The 16006-nt window shown below is 40.8% G+C and overlaps 1 protein-coding gene across 1 annotated transcript in view; it reads right to left on the minus strand.

Annotated features, from left to right (window-relative positions):
• LOC308285016 (laminin subunit alpha-3-like) overlaps window positions 1-16006 on the minus strand; it is a gene marked incomplete at both ends in the record, with an annotated part of 95084 nt that extends 79078 nt beyond the window's left edge. The window contains 2 exons of the mRNA XM_080725737.1: window positions 14889-15041; window positions 15743-16006. Coding sequence (XP_080581863.1) covers window positions 14889-15041; window positions 15743-16006 — 417 coding nt within the window. The remainder of the gene's footprint in view (window positions 1-14888; window positions 15042-15742) is intronic.

A 16006-nucleotide genomic window follows, 5' to 3' on the forward strand; every position in this document is an offset into this window, starting at 1 on the left:
ACGTGTGGGTGGGGGTCAGAAAGGTCAGGGGTCGAGCCATCACAGGTATTGGCTGTTTGACACCCACCCTCTCTTGCTCTCTTCCCCCGGCTCAAATTCTTGACATTGACCCCCAATAAACATGTCACATAATACAGAGCCTAACATTTTCCACATTTCCGTTGTAAACTAGCAATCCTGACACCATTTTCACAACAAGTCTTTCAAAGAAACACTAGCACACACACACAAATGTACACACACAGACTGTAGACACAACTCGATCACACATCACTCTATGTTATTGATCTGCCCGGTGTGTATGACAAGCTTGAGCATGCTAAAGAATGCCTTTGAGTGGAAATGACAGCAATGACGTACAGTATCTATAGAGAACATGGGCGTAGCAGGAGCAACTGGGAATGGGAAGGTTACTGGTTCGGTCCTAGCTCCTTTCTGCATTGTGTGGAAGTGAGCAATCCTCTGAACCCCTAACTCAGGGGTCTTCAACGTTTTCAGGCCAAGGACCCCTTAGTTGAGAGAGAGATGAAGGGACCCCCACAGCCTTTTCATAGATTCCATATAGTTTAATTGTTTGACAGCACAATCATCAGTGTAATTTGGATTCATATACGTTTTCAGATATTTAACCACTTGAACCGTCAATACTTGATCTTTCATTCTGTATTTAGTGTGCTCTTTTTTCCCCTCTACACCAAACCTCTTTGCCGAAAATAGCAGATCTACAAGATCGGCAATGTTTGGTTAAAGTTCTCCGATATGGACACTAGTGTTCAAGTGGTTAATATGAACAAGAGGAAAAAAGTTTCTATCACACAAAGATTTGGAGGACCCCCTGTAGTAACTCTGGGGACCCCCTAGGGGTCCCGGACCCCCTGTTGAAGACCTCTGCCCTAACCGTTCCCAGGGTGCAGTTCAGTAGCTGCCCACCCATCCTAACAGTGGTGGGAAAAGTACTCACATTTCTTAAGTACAAGTATCAATACTGCAGTGTAGAAATACTCTGTGAGGCTGCACCCACATGCACCAAACTACCTACAGTATGAGAGTGGATTCCCCATTCCGCCAATGCATTTCAATGAGAATGGAGCGGTTTCATGCCATTAGAGGATTTCTATTGGCATCAAAATATACTTAAAGTACCAAAAGTAAAAGCACAAAATGTTTGAAAATAGCCGATCTACAAGCTCACAACGCGTCGCATCTAAAGGTATAAAATAGGGCTAAAGTGGATTAATGTATTTTTTTTTAAGATTCGTTTTTTAGGCTTCCATGCCCCCTCTGACAGGACAGCAGACCGACAGGAAATGGGAGGAGAGACGGGGAGTGACACACGGCAAGGGTCGTCCGGATCGGGAATCGAACCGGCGCCGCCGCCATGCAGGCATCCACGCCTATGTAGCAATGCCCAAGTGGCATGCGCCCGGACCAGCAGACCAGTGGGCCTAACCCCCGGATTAATGTATGTTTTATAATATAATCATTTATATCTGCAAAGTAACTAGTAACTAAAGTTTTCAAATAAATGTAGTGGAGTAAAAGTACACTATGTGGATCCGAAATGTACAGTAGTGGAGTAGAAATTTGAATTACTCAAGTAAAGTAAAAATACTTCAAAATTGTACTTGAGTAAATATACTTAGTTAATTTACATCACTGGATCCTAATATTGAGGATGGGTTCAATCCAGTTATGTACTGTACAAATGGCCAATAAAAACCTTTTCCCCAGAATTCCTGCCATAATCTCTGTGTTGATTAACTGTGCATATTGTAAATGTATCAGAACGCTTTTTCTATGGATCATTTTAGTCTATTAATGACCCAAGTGTCCCTATTCTGAGGAAAACATTTGGCTAACATTGTTAGGTGTGTAGAGTGTAAATAAAACAAAAAACAGGAGGGGGCCTAATATAGACCCCTGGGGGACTGCGGTCAACTAAGTGTATGGTTTTAAGTGGTTAAAAACACCAGGGCATTACGGCATTTGCACTGTTCCTGTGTTTCACAAAGGGCATTTAGCCTAACTTTTATTTGTTGAACTAAGGCTATCATATAACTCTAATATCACATCAGTAATGTATATTTACGTTACATATGCTCACCTAAACATGAACAGACAAGTTATCACTTGATTAAATAGAGGCATTTTGTAAGCTTGCGATCCAATCTGGAAAGGTAGGTAGCCTATTCAACAACTGCTGCAGAGAAGCAGATATGCCCTAATCCCAACTTCCAAGTAAAGGGCATTAGAGAACCAACAGGACTAAATCTAAAGTAAGAACAGAAGCCTGGTAGATAGAAGCAGGCATGGGCTGGCCAGTAGCAGAGCTAAACCATTCATTACTTTGTCCTCACAGATATTCTTTTTATTTCCAGTCATTTCATACAAGCAGCATTCATTATTACAGTATTTAAGGTTAAAGTTGCACTATGTAACTTTGTTTAGTGATTACAATGATATTTTGTCCAATCTGGATGGTAGGGTATGGTATGTTAATACAATATAACTTATACTAGTAAGACGCCTAATAAGGGCGACAGGCGAGGTCGCGCCATTGGTCATCTGGCCAATGATGTATATCGGACCAGTTACCCATTTATGGAGACAGATATGCTGTGAGACCCCAAACATGCTTACTCAGTTATTCGTTAAGTGAAAGCCCTATGTCATCTATGACATCTGACATCATACATACAATCCCTTTTATGCCCATATATGGAGATCCCTGTCTGTAGAACCAGTGACACAAATATGGGCTGTCTTCCTCCATACCGTATATGGGCAATCCCATATGAAGTCCTGTTAGATATGGGCTTAATATTCATGACATCAGGGATCTCCGTACTGTATATCGGCATAAAAGGCATTCTCTTAGTGTGGTTCCCCTGACATCACAGTGATGTCAGAGAGAGTCAATCAACAAAAAATACAGACAGACAGACAGACAGACAGACAGTTACGGTCAAGATGTGACGGTTCTGATAGTAAACTAACTGTGACCTTCGGACGCAACAATTGGGGTGCTTTATTGTCACATCAGGTTTACAGGTGTAAAGAAAGTTGAGGCATTTATATCGTGTGTCTGGTTTGACACGAATGGTTGACAAGCAGTATTGTCTATTATGTCTAACCTTCAAAAGTCAGTTTCTCCCCTGAGCAAATACCCTTGCTCCATTAGCTCAACGGTAAAAGCATTTGAGCAGAAATTCAAATCCAGGGTAGAAGAAAGTTGCAGAGGGTAACTTAAAGCTAGTCCTTGCATTGTGCCCTTTATTGCAGCACATACATGTTGGCAACTGATTTCTTTGCAGTGCACACATTACAATTATGTCCATGTGATACTTGCAACACAAAATCTGACGTTAAATCCGTAATACATTTGACTGCTACAGTAACTTCATTCATTCCTCATTTTTGTACAGAGGGCAAAGCAGATGTTGATAGCAGGTCCTATTGAATAAAGGGAGATTCCACCGCGCCTCAAGCTGAAATCAGTTTAATCCGGTGCGTTTTAGGAGCTGACGCAAGGCAAAAGAACTACAAGGTTTCGACGTCAGATTACATCTTTGTCAGGTCATCTGGATATAATATCATAACAGAGTTTAGTGTAAGTTTCTTTAATTAACTGACTGATTAAGCTGCTTGCCGTGCTTTGGCTGCACTCTATTATTTATGTCCTATTTGGACAGATATGGGGGGGTGCTGTAATTTAAATTCTCAGGCAGATTTTTGTTCCCCGTCCGCCCCTGGATAAAAGCTGTCTATGAAGCTCCTAAGCATCTGCTGTTGGAGTCAAGGAATGTATCATAAAGGAGAAGAGGCAACGCCTTCTGTTGGGGAGTGGATCAGGCCCGTCAAACAGAGCACATTGCAGCACAATGGGGTGGAGCAGTCCTAGCACAGTTTTAAACAATGCAGTGTACAACTGTTTGTCTATGTGCAACAGGTGGTGCTGGTGGAAGGACAGTGGGGTAGGGTTTAGGGTTTTATTTGTTTTATTTTTATTTTTATAAAGCTACAGCCACTGAAGTAGACATATCCCCCTGACAAAATAATCATTACCTACATTATGTGGAGTTACCAAGAAGTCAAGTCAAAGAAGTCAAAGAGGTGCAGCTGTAGATCATTAATTGTTTGAACATTTATCTGTGTGGTGGACTACTGTATGACTGTTATCACTTCTCCTTTAGACAGAAGTGAGAAGTGTTAACCCCTTTTTTCCTACTCTGTACAGTAGTTGTATTTGTGATGATATTGGATATTTTGGTGCTACTTTATATGTTGATGGATTGAATACCTATTACCTACGAATAGGACCCCAATGGAAACAAGACAAGGAAAAAAAAAACATTTCAAGATGCAATGCAGAGTTCAGATTCAACAATACTTTAAACCACAATCTGTTGCTTGAGTTTATACTAGAAATTTAAATTGTAAAATAGAAAAAACATAAACAAATAAAGAAACACAAGATAGGTTGTGATGTAAGCTGAGAATTGTGCGTAATCATAGTTCAGGAGACGATCACTTGGGTTTAGGTATACTTTATTGACAAGAATGAAGGCAGAAGCAAGCATCACACAGCATGGCATATTGAGCACCCTACTATAGAGACAGCATAATATCTAAGGCCTATATAAGCGCATCATATTGGCAGCCTACCTTAAGCGCTACTATAAGACAGCATAGAATTCGTTTTGAATGTATAAAATGTACCAGTAAGACTCCCTAATCGGGAGATAAGCGACCATCACGTCGCATACACAAACTTTAGAAGGCAATCGTAGCCAATCAGGAGGGAATATGGGAAATGGGACAGATCCCTGTTGATGACTTGACTTAAGACATACTGTGTACCGCTTTGTGTGATTTTAGGCCAAAATCTGTAGGAGCAGTGTCCAAAAATGTGTTTTGCAAAAATCTGCCTGATGGTGGAGCTAGAAGAGGGCCATGTGAGAAATCAGGGGCGGAGGTTGTGATTTGCCATTTAGTAAGGGAAAGTTAGCTGAGTGCTGGACCAATCTGGGAACTAAATCATTACCAATAGCTCTCTACACAAATGTGTTCATAAAGGTGTCTACTATCACCTCTGAACTTTTTCAATCACAACTCCCTTGTGAAACTTTGTGGGAGCCAATCAAAGTTGGGGGTATCCCGAGGGCCTGGGATTAAAGGGGGAAAAAATGGTTGGAGTAGGGTTTGAATTCATGAAAACTATTCAAGATCAGGCAGGTAAGCGACTAAGCGCACATCATGACACACAGGATAACATGATACAATCTGACAAGGAACACTCAAACACAGGGTTTAAAACATAGTGACTAACAGGACACAGGCAAACTCGAATTACATGATTGGCTAAGCCTTAGCCAATTAGGCCTATTTTATGGCCAAGGAGTCATTTTAACTGAAAACGAATGGTTGGAATGGATTCAGCAGCCCAAAAATACCCTAATTACACACCTCATACGATCATATTGGGCATTTTTTATTTTTTCCCCTTTAATCCCAGGCCCAGGGTATCCCGATAGATACCCCCAACTTTGATTGGCTCCCACAAAGTTTGTCAAGGGAGTTGTGATTGAAAAAGTTCAGAGGTGATAGTAGACACGTTTAGGAACACATTTGTGAAAAAAGTTATTGGTAATGATTTAGTTCCCAGATTGGTCCAGCTTCAATTCAAGGAGTGTGTGTGTGCAAAGTTTGGCATCAATAGGGCCGGCGGTGGCAGAGATAAGAGTAGGGCCAAAAGTGTGACGTGACGTGACGTGACGTGACAGACAGACAGACGGACTGACTGACTGATAGCCGGTGGAGGTTTTGGTAGTAACTGCGACCTGACGCGACCTGTCGTAATAAAAACCATCAACAGCTGTCATGTCAAGGCGTGTGTGCACTGTGCATGTGTGAGAGGGAGAGAGAGAGCACGAGTGAAATTATATTATTGAGTTTTATAACTTTAGTATGCTATATTTGACAACAGCTGAGCGGGTTGTATAACTTTAGCATGCTCTTTGTTGGACTTTCCTGTATCTCCCAAGAACACAGATAAGAGCCTTCATTGGATATTTACTTGTCATTGTCCACATTTCATGTGGGAGAGAACAACCTTTGACGTGGTCACTGCATGTTGGTTAAAATGCCAATTCCAATTAACATTAATAACAAAAAAAGATGAATAAGGGATCCAGTGATTGGCAGGACTGATAATTGGTCGACCGACCCTATTGTCCTCTTCACCTGTTATCTACAACTTCAACATTAAATGAAACCAGTCATTAAGCAACAATCAAAATGTGAAAAAGCCATTAAAATGCACATAGGAAAATGTTTTTTTGTGCCCATACTGTATATGACGTGAAAAGGTGTATAATGCCTAAGTTATCCCTCTTAGTCTTTTCCACAATATAGCTCCAGGTTTAGGAGGCACTGCTGTCCAACAATAACCCATGATCTACACTCCAAGCCAGACTGTTGCTGCTGCTAACTAGCACGAGGTGGGCTGCTAGTGGAGTTGTAAATATCTGCCGGTTTGGCTTGGCGCCTCTGGCAGCCTGGCTAAAGACAGGCGCTTACATCACGTCTATCATCACCGCAGCAATAGCTACAGCTAGGGGCATGTCTAATAGACAATCATGTCTCTAAGGAGATGGACAAGGACCCTGTCAACTGCACTACATGAAGTAATCTTTGGTAACTAGGATAATATCCTCTATATATTATATAGACTAGCTCAGTGGTTCTCTGACATTGACATGTAAAAAACTTGTAGGAATTATGGCGCCCCCTATGGTGGAAGCGCTTAGAGATTCGCTATGTTAATCATTCGTGATTTTTTTTTGTGACGCACAAACTTTGGAAGCCAATCTTTGCCAATCAGAATGGAATATGAAAAATCGGACAAATACATCTTGATTATTATTATTATTATTATTATATTCAGTACAGAATTGTACAACTGTCTATACTGTAGGTGAGGAGATAACAGTATGTGTAGAGAGTGAAACTTATAACCAAGAAATACTCTCATTGTGCTAACTTTTAGCCAGTGAAATAATAGTGAGATTAAACTGATCCTCATTTTGCTGGGGACCCCTAAGGGTCCCAGGCCCCAATTTGAGAATCACTAGGCTAGCTGCTGATGCTCATAATTTGTACATCTATAGGCTTAAGGCCTGTCCATAGTATCTCCGAAATGTTCGGTGAGTTGCGATTTCCGACGTGCAAATTTCCGAACTCTCATTTGGTGTAGTGCTTTTCAGAAGTCGTGTGTGATGTCATTTTGTAATCAAACCAGACCTTTTGACCGAAAAGTTCGGTTTCGGTCAAAGTATGTACCATTCATGGGTGCACTTGAGACTGAGAGACTACTGAGCAGATGGACTATGGAAAGATATACATTTATTTCAGTTTCTCTCTCTCTCTCTCTCTCTCTCTGTGTGTGTGTGTGTGTGTGTGTGTGTGTGTGTGTGTGTGTGTGTGTGTGTGTGTGTGTGTGTGTGTGTGTGTGTGTGTGTGTGTGTGTGTGTGTGTGTGTGTGAGTGCGCGCACGCGTGTGTATGTGTGTGCGTGATGTGTGTGTGAGAGAGTGAGGCATTCTCTCTACCAATTTACCCCACCTCTTCAATCCATTTTCCCAGTGAAAAGAGAAGGTCAGGTCACTTTCAGGAAGGTTTGAGAAGAATAAAACCTTTGTGGGAATCTGAGAGTGCAGCAAGGATGTCACACAATACAGCCTACAAGAGCTTCCGCACAAAAGGGAGCGACGGGTGCGTATTAAACATTCAAATCAATGCTGTGCACCGACCCCAGAGAGAGAGAGAGAAAGAGAATGTGGATTAAGTTATAGAGGAATTCTCTTTCAAAGCATTCCTGGAGGTTCTATCTCAAAAGTCTGACAGCATTAAATAACTGAGGTGAAAATGACAAAACCTACAACTGTTCCCAAAACAGCATCATTCTGTGTTGATCTTTTAATCTTATCACACCGGGGCATTCAGATCTACGGAAACACTGGTATTGACCAAAACAAGAGTGGAGAACAAGCGTAGTCGTAGATAAACACAACATGCCACTCTCTCCAAGGCAATTAGAGCCTATTCACACCACAAAAGCTGCTACTCTGAGCTGTAATCTAGGCATAAACTAAATCAGAACACATTATCTACAGGTATAATCTGTAGAAAATCGTACAAAAAAGGTAAATCAGTCCCTTACATATAGTAGGGGAGCCTATGTATCAGATTCTGTTGCCCGTAATTTTGTAATGTTAATTTTTGGAGACATGTATATCTTGATTCTTGGGGTTCTCAGAATGCCAAAAAAACATGTCTCCAATTTTTCTTTTTGGGTTTAGCTGGTGTAATTAGCATAATTAGTCAATTAATTGCCCAAAACAGGAAATGGCAATAACTTTGCTTCTAGGTAACTTATAAAGGTGATCTAAGAGTCTAAGTCGATGTTTGTGAGGTCCAGAAATGAATCTGTTACCATTGTGAAGTCATACAAACTTTCCTAATTAGCATAATTAGCATAGATTATGCAACAACGAGGTGAAAATAAGCAAATTGCTTATTTTTTTCAGTTTTAGTCAACTTTGAAAGCTTCTCACAGACTTTAAGATGTAAGTTTACAAATCATCAATTATCATCATCCTATAAATAAATCATGCAACCCTGTATCTGTGTAATAATTACGTAATAATCACACCAAAACCAGAAAGCTATATTTCTTTGCTTCAAGTTAATTAATAAACATGATTTTACAGACAGTGTAAGTCTGTTTGCAAGATTAGAAAATATTCTCTTTCCATAACTAGGATATCTAACCTTCCCTTATTAGCTTAATTTGCATATATATCCTTCATATAAAATAAAGAACAATATGAGAAATGGTCACAGAATTATCAGATTGTTTATTCTCAGAAAATATCGTAAACACATTTAAATAGAAGGGTCTCCATCTTTTTGTCGTCAACACCAATTCCCAACACCAATGCCTTGCTTACATTACAACACACCTATTCATCTGCCCCACACATGCACATCTCAGAGCAGTTAAAACGTTAAGATCGACAAGAACAATGTGACACGCACTGGGATTTCTTGCAGCCACATTTGATCAGTTGGGTATTATGGGTAATGGTGGCTGGAGCTGGCCGTTCCCGTGTTGTGACTGGCACCAGTTGTTCTCCCTCAGCAACCATCCATATTCAGTTACTGGTGGTATCTGTGGGTTATGTACGTGGTCCTGACTCCTCATACCATATTGCCTTGTAATGGGAACGGGCAATGGCTTGATGTAATGCTCCTTGTGTAGGTGGCAGCTTATCGGCTTCTAATTGGTTCTTTGTGAATAACCTCCACCTGAGCTCACCAACATCCACAAGATTTGTACCGGGCTTGTGCAGCTGGCAAACAAATGTTTCAACCTTTTTTTCTGTGTCAGAACTGAGCTTTTTTGTAATACCTAGAGTAGCAAATGCAAATGGGAAAGCCATCATGGATCAAGACATGTTCCCAGTGGGCTGACCACTTCATAGCCACACTGGACAGGAACATAGTGAGACTCATGTAGTATTTGACCGCTATGGCATTGCATCTTCACTGAAGGATGCCACATGTAAGCGACACCAGGGTGGCAAGCCCCCTACCACTTATGATGTGGAAGATAACACACCGATAGGGAAGGTGTCAGAAAAACTATTCTTGTCAGGTATCCACACCAAAGATGAGCTGATTGTCTATCTTGCTAAGAAAGCCATCCAACTCTTCCAGGGAAAACCCAACATTATCATAATCAAGGCAAGATGTCCACTCAAACTCTATTGATGTACAGTAAAACATACCAGGGTATGAAAACTTACCAGGGTTCCATGCCATCATGGAACTGACCAGACAGGCCATTTTGTTGGCAAGGGAAAGTTAACCTGTTGGCAAGCTCTGAACCGGTGTCCTGTGGAGGTGGTATTTGCATTTGATACTCTAGGCACTACAAAAAAGCTCAGTTCTGACGCAGAAAAAAATGAATAATAAGATTTAAGCATTTGTTTGCAAGCTGTACGAGCCCGGTACAAATCTTGTGGATGTTGGTGAGCTCAGGTGGAGGTTATTCACAAAGAAACAATTGGAAGCCGAGAAGCTGCCACCTACACAAGGAGCATTACATCAAGCCATTGCCCGTGCCCATTACCAGGCAATGGTATGGTATGAGGAGTCAGGACCACTTACATAACCCACAGATACCACCAGTAACTGAATATGGATGGAGGCTGAGGGAGATGGAACTGGTGCCAGTCACAACACGGGAACCCCCAGCTCCAGCCACCATTACCCATAATACCCAACTGATCAAATGTGGCTGCAAGAAATCCCAGTGCGTGTCACATTGTTCTTGTCGATCTTAACGTTTTAACTGCTCTGAGATGTGCATGTGTGGGGCAGATGAATAGGTGTGTTGTAATGTAAGCAAGGCACATCTGTTGGGAATTGGTGATGATGACGATGGAGACCCTTCTATTTAAATGTGTTTTCACATCTTTCTGTAAATATTAGAATAAACAATCTGATAAATCTGTGACCATTTCTCATATATATATATATATATATATATATATATATACATCCATCCATCTTCAACCGCTTATCCGGAATCGGGTCACGGATATATGTATATGTATGTATATGTATATATATATATATACATGCAAATTATGCTAATAAGGAAAGGTTAAATATCCTAGTTATGGATAGAGAATATTTTCTAGACATGCAAACAGACTTACACTGTCTGTAAGATCATGTTTATTAATTAGCTTAAAGCAAAGTAATATAGATATTTCTGGTTTCGGTGTGATTATTACATAATTATTACACAGACAAAGTGTTGCATGATTTATTTATAGGATGATGATAATTGATGACTTGCAAACATACATCTTAGAGTCTGTGAGAAGCTTTCAAAGTTGACTAAAACTTAAAAAATGCAGCAATTTGCTTATTTCCACCTCATTTTTGCATAATTTATGCAATTTATGCTAATCAGGAAAGGTTGTATGACTTCACAATGGTAACAGATGAATTTCTTGACCTCACAAACATGGACTTAGACTCTTAGAATACCTTTATAAGTTACCTAGAAGCAAAGTTATTGCCATTTCCTGTTTTGGGCAATTAATTGTCTAATTATGCTAATTACACATGCTAAACCCCAAAAGAAAAATTGGAGACATGTTTTTTTGGCATTCTGAGAACCCCAAGAATCAAGATGTACATGTCTCCAAAAATTAACATTCCAAAATTACGGAAATACATAGGCTCCTCTACTAATATCACTGCAGGTGCTAATCAAGAAGTTCATTCAAACCAATAGTGCACAGCACAATGTCTGTTCTGTGTCAGAAAGCCACCAATCAAAAGGATTTGGATGTCATCAGTTGGCACAGACAGCGGTAAGCCCTGGCATTTCAGTCTCACGTGGCCTGCTCTGGGCCAGTCATAGAGATTTATACATGTGGTCAGGGGTCCTAAAAATACATTCCCCAGAAAAACCGAACAAGCGACGGGCCAACTACATGGTGCAAATGTTCACTGGAACAATGAGTAGCCACCCATGTCCTGTAAATAGTTTAGCAAGGCCGAATGTTACTGGAAAGGGGTTTGGGTTGGTTTGGGGTGGGGTGGGGTGGGGAGACCCAGGGTATAAGCTTGTGTTCAATGTTGAAATTGTCCAAGCCTATGGTGGCATGACGGGATCGGGTATCGGAGGAGACCCGTTGTTGTTTTCACCCTCCCAATGAGTACTATGGGGATTAGCAGGGATGGGTATAGCGTAGAGCATGGGAATGGGAGAATTGGCTTAACACTAAATTGGGCATATGGAGGGGGAAAAATGTTTTCTTTTATTTTACTTTATGGGCAGAGTCTCTTTTCTTTATACTAATTTGTACGAACCGTGATGGCCTCAAATCGTGTGCTATTTTGTACCAATGATTGTGATGAGAATGGGACTTGGGGTGTCATCAATATGTGTGTGTACCTGCCTCGTTGTTACATTGTACCTTAATAATAAAAAAGATTTGAAAAGAAAGAAATTGTCCAAGCCTAGGGCCTAGGCACATTAGCCCCCTAAGAAGAATAAGTGATACAACTTTTATGTCCAGTGAATATGGAATTAAAAATAACTAGCTACATCATGTAAACAAAGATAATATAATAATAACTTTTTTCATCAGAATAACATCATTTCCAAGTAATCTTTAGCAAAGTCCACTGGATCCACCAGCTAGGACTGTCACGATATGACATTTTACATGACGATTAATTGTCACTCAAATAATTGGCGATTAACGATTTAATTGTGTTTTTGTCGTTGATAATTACATTTCTGTTTGGCTTTTAGGCTTTGAAGTTGTACATGGTAGATATGACACATAACCTAAATATACAAAGAAATTACTGACATATTTGACAACTTACTACTTAAAAAATAACTTTGATAGTGGAAATAGCCGATCTACAAGCTCACAACGCGTTGCGATGCGACACGTTGTGAGCTTGTAGATCTGCTATTTCCACTATTTCAGACATTTTTCAACATTCACGATTATGACGATTATGACAAAATAATTGCGATAATGTCAAATAATCACGATTAGACGATTATGTAATAATTGTGACAGCCCTACCACCCTAAAGAATCCTACTGAAACGTAACAAGGTCATTTCCAGACACAATGGAGGATTTGTCTGGTTGTGTGGTTCACAGATCAAAAGCCAAGAACTCTGTGTAAGCCAAAAGTAAAGATTTAGCATGAAGCTTCATGATCTTGACAAGAACACTGCATACAGTGTATCTACTCATTTTCTCCACTGATGGACCAATCTTTTTTTTCCTTCTAAAATGTTAAATGAAAGTTAAATGAAAAACTCTCCTGGAATCCCTTTCCTACGGTATTGGTGTAATCCTTTAAGAGGCTATTTTTTGCTATTAGGTAGATTAGTCTTTCACTAAAGCTCAACTAAGGCAGCCCTTACTTCAAACAAGGTGCACAGGGCAGACGGAAATGGCTGTCAAAGAGGCCTGTGCCTTTGAACCTTGCCGTTCATACATAAACATTTTATATGCCATTATCTGATATATCCGCTGTGAGAGATGGAAGATAACTCAAGTGAAGGGAGGCACCTGCGTTGGCCTTAAAAGAAAACCACAAGACTCATTCAACTGGATCCAGCCCACACATTTCTGTGACCGCATCATCTATGTGAATTTTAGAATCTACAAAGCCCACAAAGCCTCAGGTTGAACAGCCTCCCACAAACAACTCTGAAATTCTCTCCTTGCTTGAAAGGTGTGCTAGCTTACATAATATGTAGGAAGGAAGAGAGTCATAAAGTGCCCTGTAAGTCATATATCACTTGAGGTTTAAACACAGGTAGAGGCCCCAACAAAACCCATATCAAAGCCTAAATAAAGAACTACCGAAACTTTCTCACCAAATAGCCTGTATCATTAAGTCAAAGTGATATTTTGGTTTACTGGATGTTTACTCCAGAATGGTTTTATCACTTTGAGTGGAATGCTTGCAATTATGTTTTGGCAGCACCAACTACGACTGACATTGCTGAGTTTGCTGAATTGAAAAGCCACGTGTTTTAAGGTGCCAAACTGCCAAACCACAATTCTCCCATTAGCAAATCACAAATATTTAGGAGCATTCTTTTGCAATAATATGGTGTCTCTTCCCAAAAATGTAATTGTTTCTTTGCAAGCTCCAAATAAGAATTATTGTTACCGGAAACAAATATGAAAAAACTAAAGACAAAGATAAAAAATATTCTAAGACCTAAAGTACCAATGGTCCAAGTGCACACTGTTCAGAGTCTCACTTGTTGCACCAGATACAGGGTAACAGGTGAAGCAGAGTGATGTGTGTATGTACAGTATGTATATATAGCATGTTGTTTATAGCACACTTCATGCAACAATACCACTTTCCCCACTGTCAAATAAACAGAGCATTACCACGTATTAAAGTGACTAGGACATCCCCAGAGGCCCTGCATGCATCCATCCTTTCATAAGCATAATACTATATTTAGCCTCTGTGGCCCCTCACTCAGCTCAGGGGTAGGGGGCATGGGATCACTCACCGTGTGTTTACTAATGTTGTTTGTCCAACTGAAGCCTATACCCCAGTCCAGACCCATGTCCAAACCCTCCTTAACCAACACGTCCAGGCCTCCACATGCACTCCCTCTCTCAGACTTATAACCTCCCTCTGATCCCTAATCCCTAGACAGAATTCTTCTCTCTTTCCTCACAGTGGATAATTGAGCATTAGGTGCAATTTCATGGGCCATGAGCCAAACTCCTGCCACAGACACGGGTCCTAATGGACGCATATCCCCCGACCAAAGAGGCGTGAATCTGATTCCTGGAAATAGGCCAAGTGCAGGACATCACTCACATGACCACCACTGACTAAGATGAGGAGACTCAAAACTTCAAATATTCTACTTGACGGTAGAACAAAATTAAGCATGCATTTGCTCATGCAAAGAATTCACCGCAATAAAGACAGCAGAGACAACAACAAAACACAGCATTGAAAGTAGTAAACGAAGAGCTAGGATTTGTGGTAGGAATGCAAGCAACTGAAGGGCGTAGGCGGCAAGGCCTTCAACCACCCGGCTCACACAAATGACATAATGCATCTCACATCAGTAAACCAAGAGCTGAGGCAGAATACAACATCCCTCTATTCTCTCCTGTAACATGCACGTGTTATATTCCATACTGTCACCACCAGAACACTTGTCATTTACATGCCATGCAACAGTAAGGTGAATGACTGTCCTTAGTTGACTCAAGTGCGTTAATCTCACCTGCCCAAGGTCCAGAGTGACGTTCACCTCGTTGTTGGCCAGTCCTCTGGAAAGAGGAGGGCTTTGCCACCAGCGCTCTGTTCCATCAATGGCATTGGTCACTGGGTGAGCTTTGCTTGGGTCATTGGCATTGCAATAGTCACAGAATGATCCCTACAGTGGATGGAAATGATTGACACTTGTAAGCTGTATTATGAGAGGAGGTGTGTCAGTCACATGAAACGCATATTCAACGCAAAATTAATATATAGCCCATTTCAAAACACATTCATAGAATAGGAAATGAGCAAATGACCATAACAAGCAAGAATGCTAGACTATACCTATACCACATAGTTAAGTCTCCTAAAATAATAATAAAAAGTTTGGTACAGTAAACTGATCCAAATAGGCCTAATGGAGAAAAGACAGCAGTGGGAATAACACCCTTCAAAATAAGTCCTGAGGAGACAAAGCTCACATTGAAAGGGTCTTTCGTTTAGAAAACTCGGGAGTAAACACAATGGTGTGTAAAACTATTTTTGGCAGATGTACAACTTGGTCAGGGCAGCCAGGCAGAGTTGCCATGTTTCCCCGCGGGGATTTAATGACTCATTTAGTAGCAAATAGGAAGGGAACATTTGGCGGGGACACCGTACGGTCAACAGATATCGGACTCTGAGAGAATAATCAGCAAATGAGTGCTGATTATATTTGTTTCCATATAATCAGCACTCATTTGCAGGTGCACCAGGTAGCCTATTTTACAGTATATTGACAATTAAACTGCGTCTACTGCAAACTTAGACAATATGATTCAAATCATTTAATATGCACAGAATAAAAGTCATCAACCATCCAAGTTCCCCACGTACCTGTACATCCTGAGTTGGAAGTCTAAAGTTAGGTCCCCCGACAAGCTTACAGTACAAGTCAGATCGCGCTCTCTCATTGTCATCCTGACCGCAGGTTGCAGAGGCAGAGATCCGTGCCCCTTCAGCCAGGTTGAAATAGGGTGGACTCAAGCTGAACCCCGTTATTTCGTTGAACGATACTTGTCCGTCTACGTCCCTGACAAATGATATCGACAAAGTACAAAATAAAGCGACGAGATGAGCTCCTCTCATCCCTCTCGCCAT

The sequence above is a fragment of the Nannobrachium achirus genome (assembly GCF_963921795.1).
Source record: "Nannobrachium achirus genome assembly, chromosome: 5".
NCBI lineage: Eukaryota > Metazoa > Chordata > Actinopteri > Myctophiformes > Myctophidae > Nannobrachium > Nannobrachium achirus.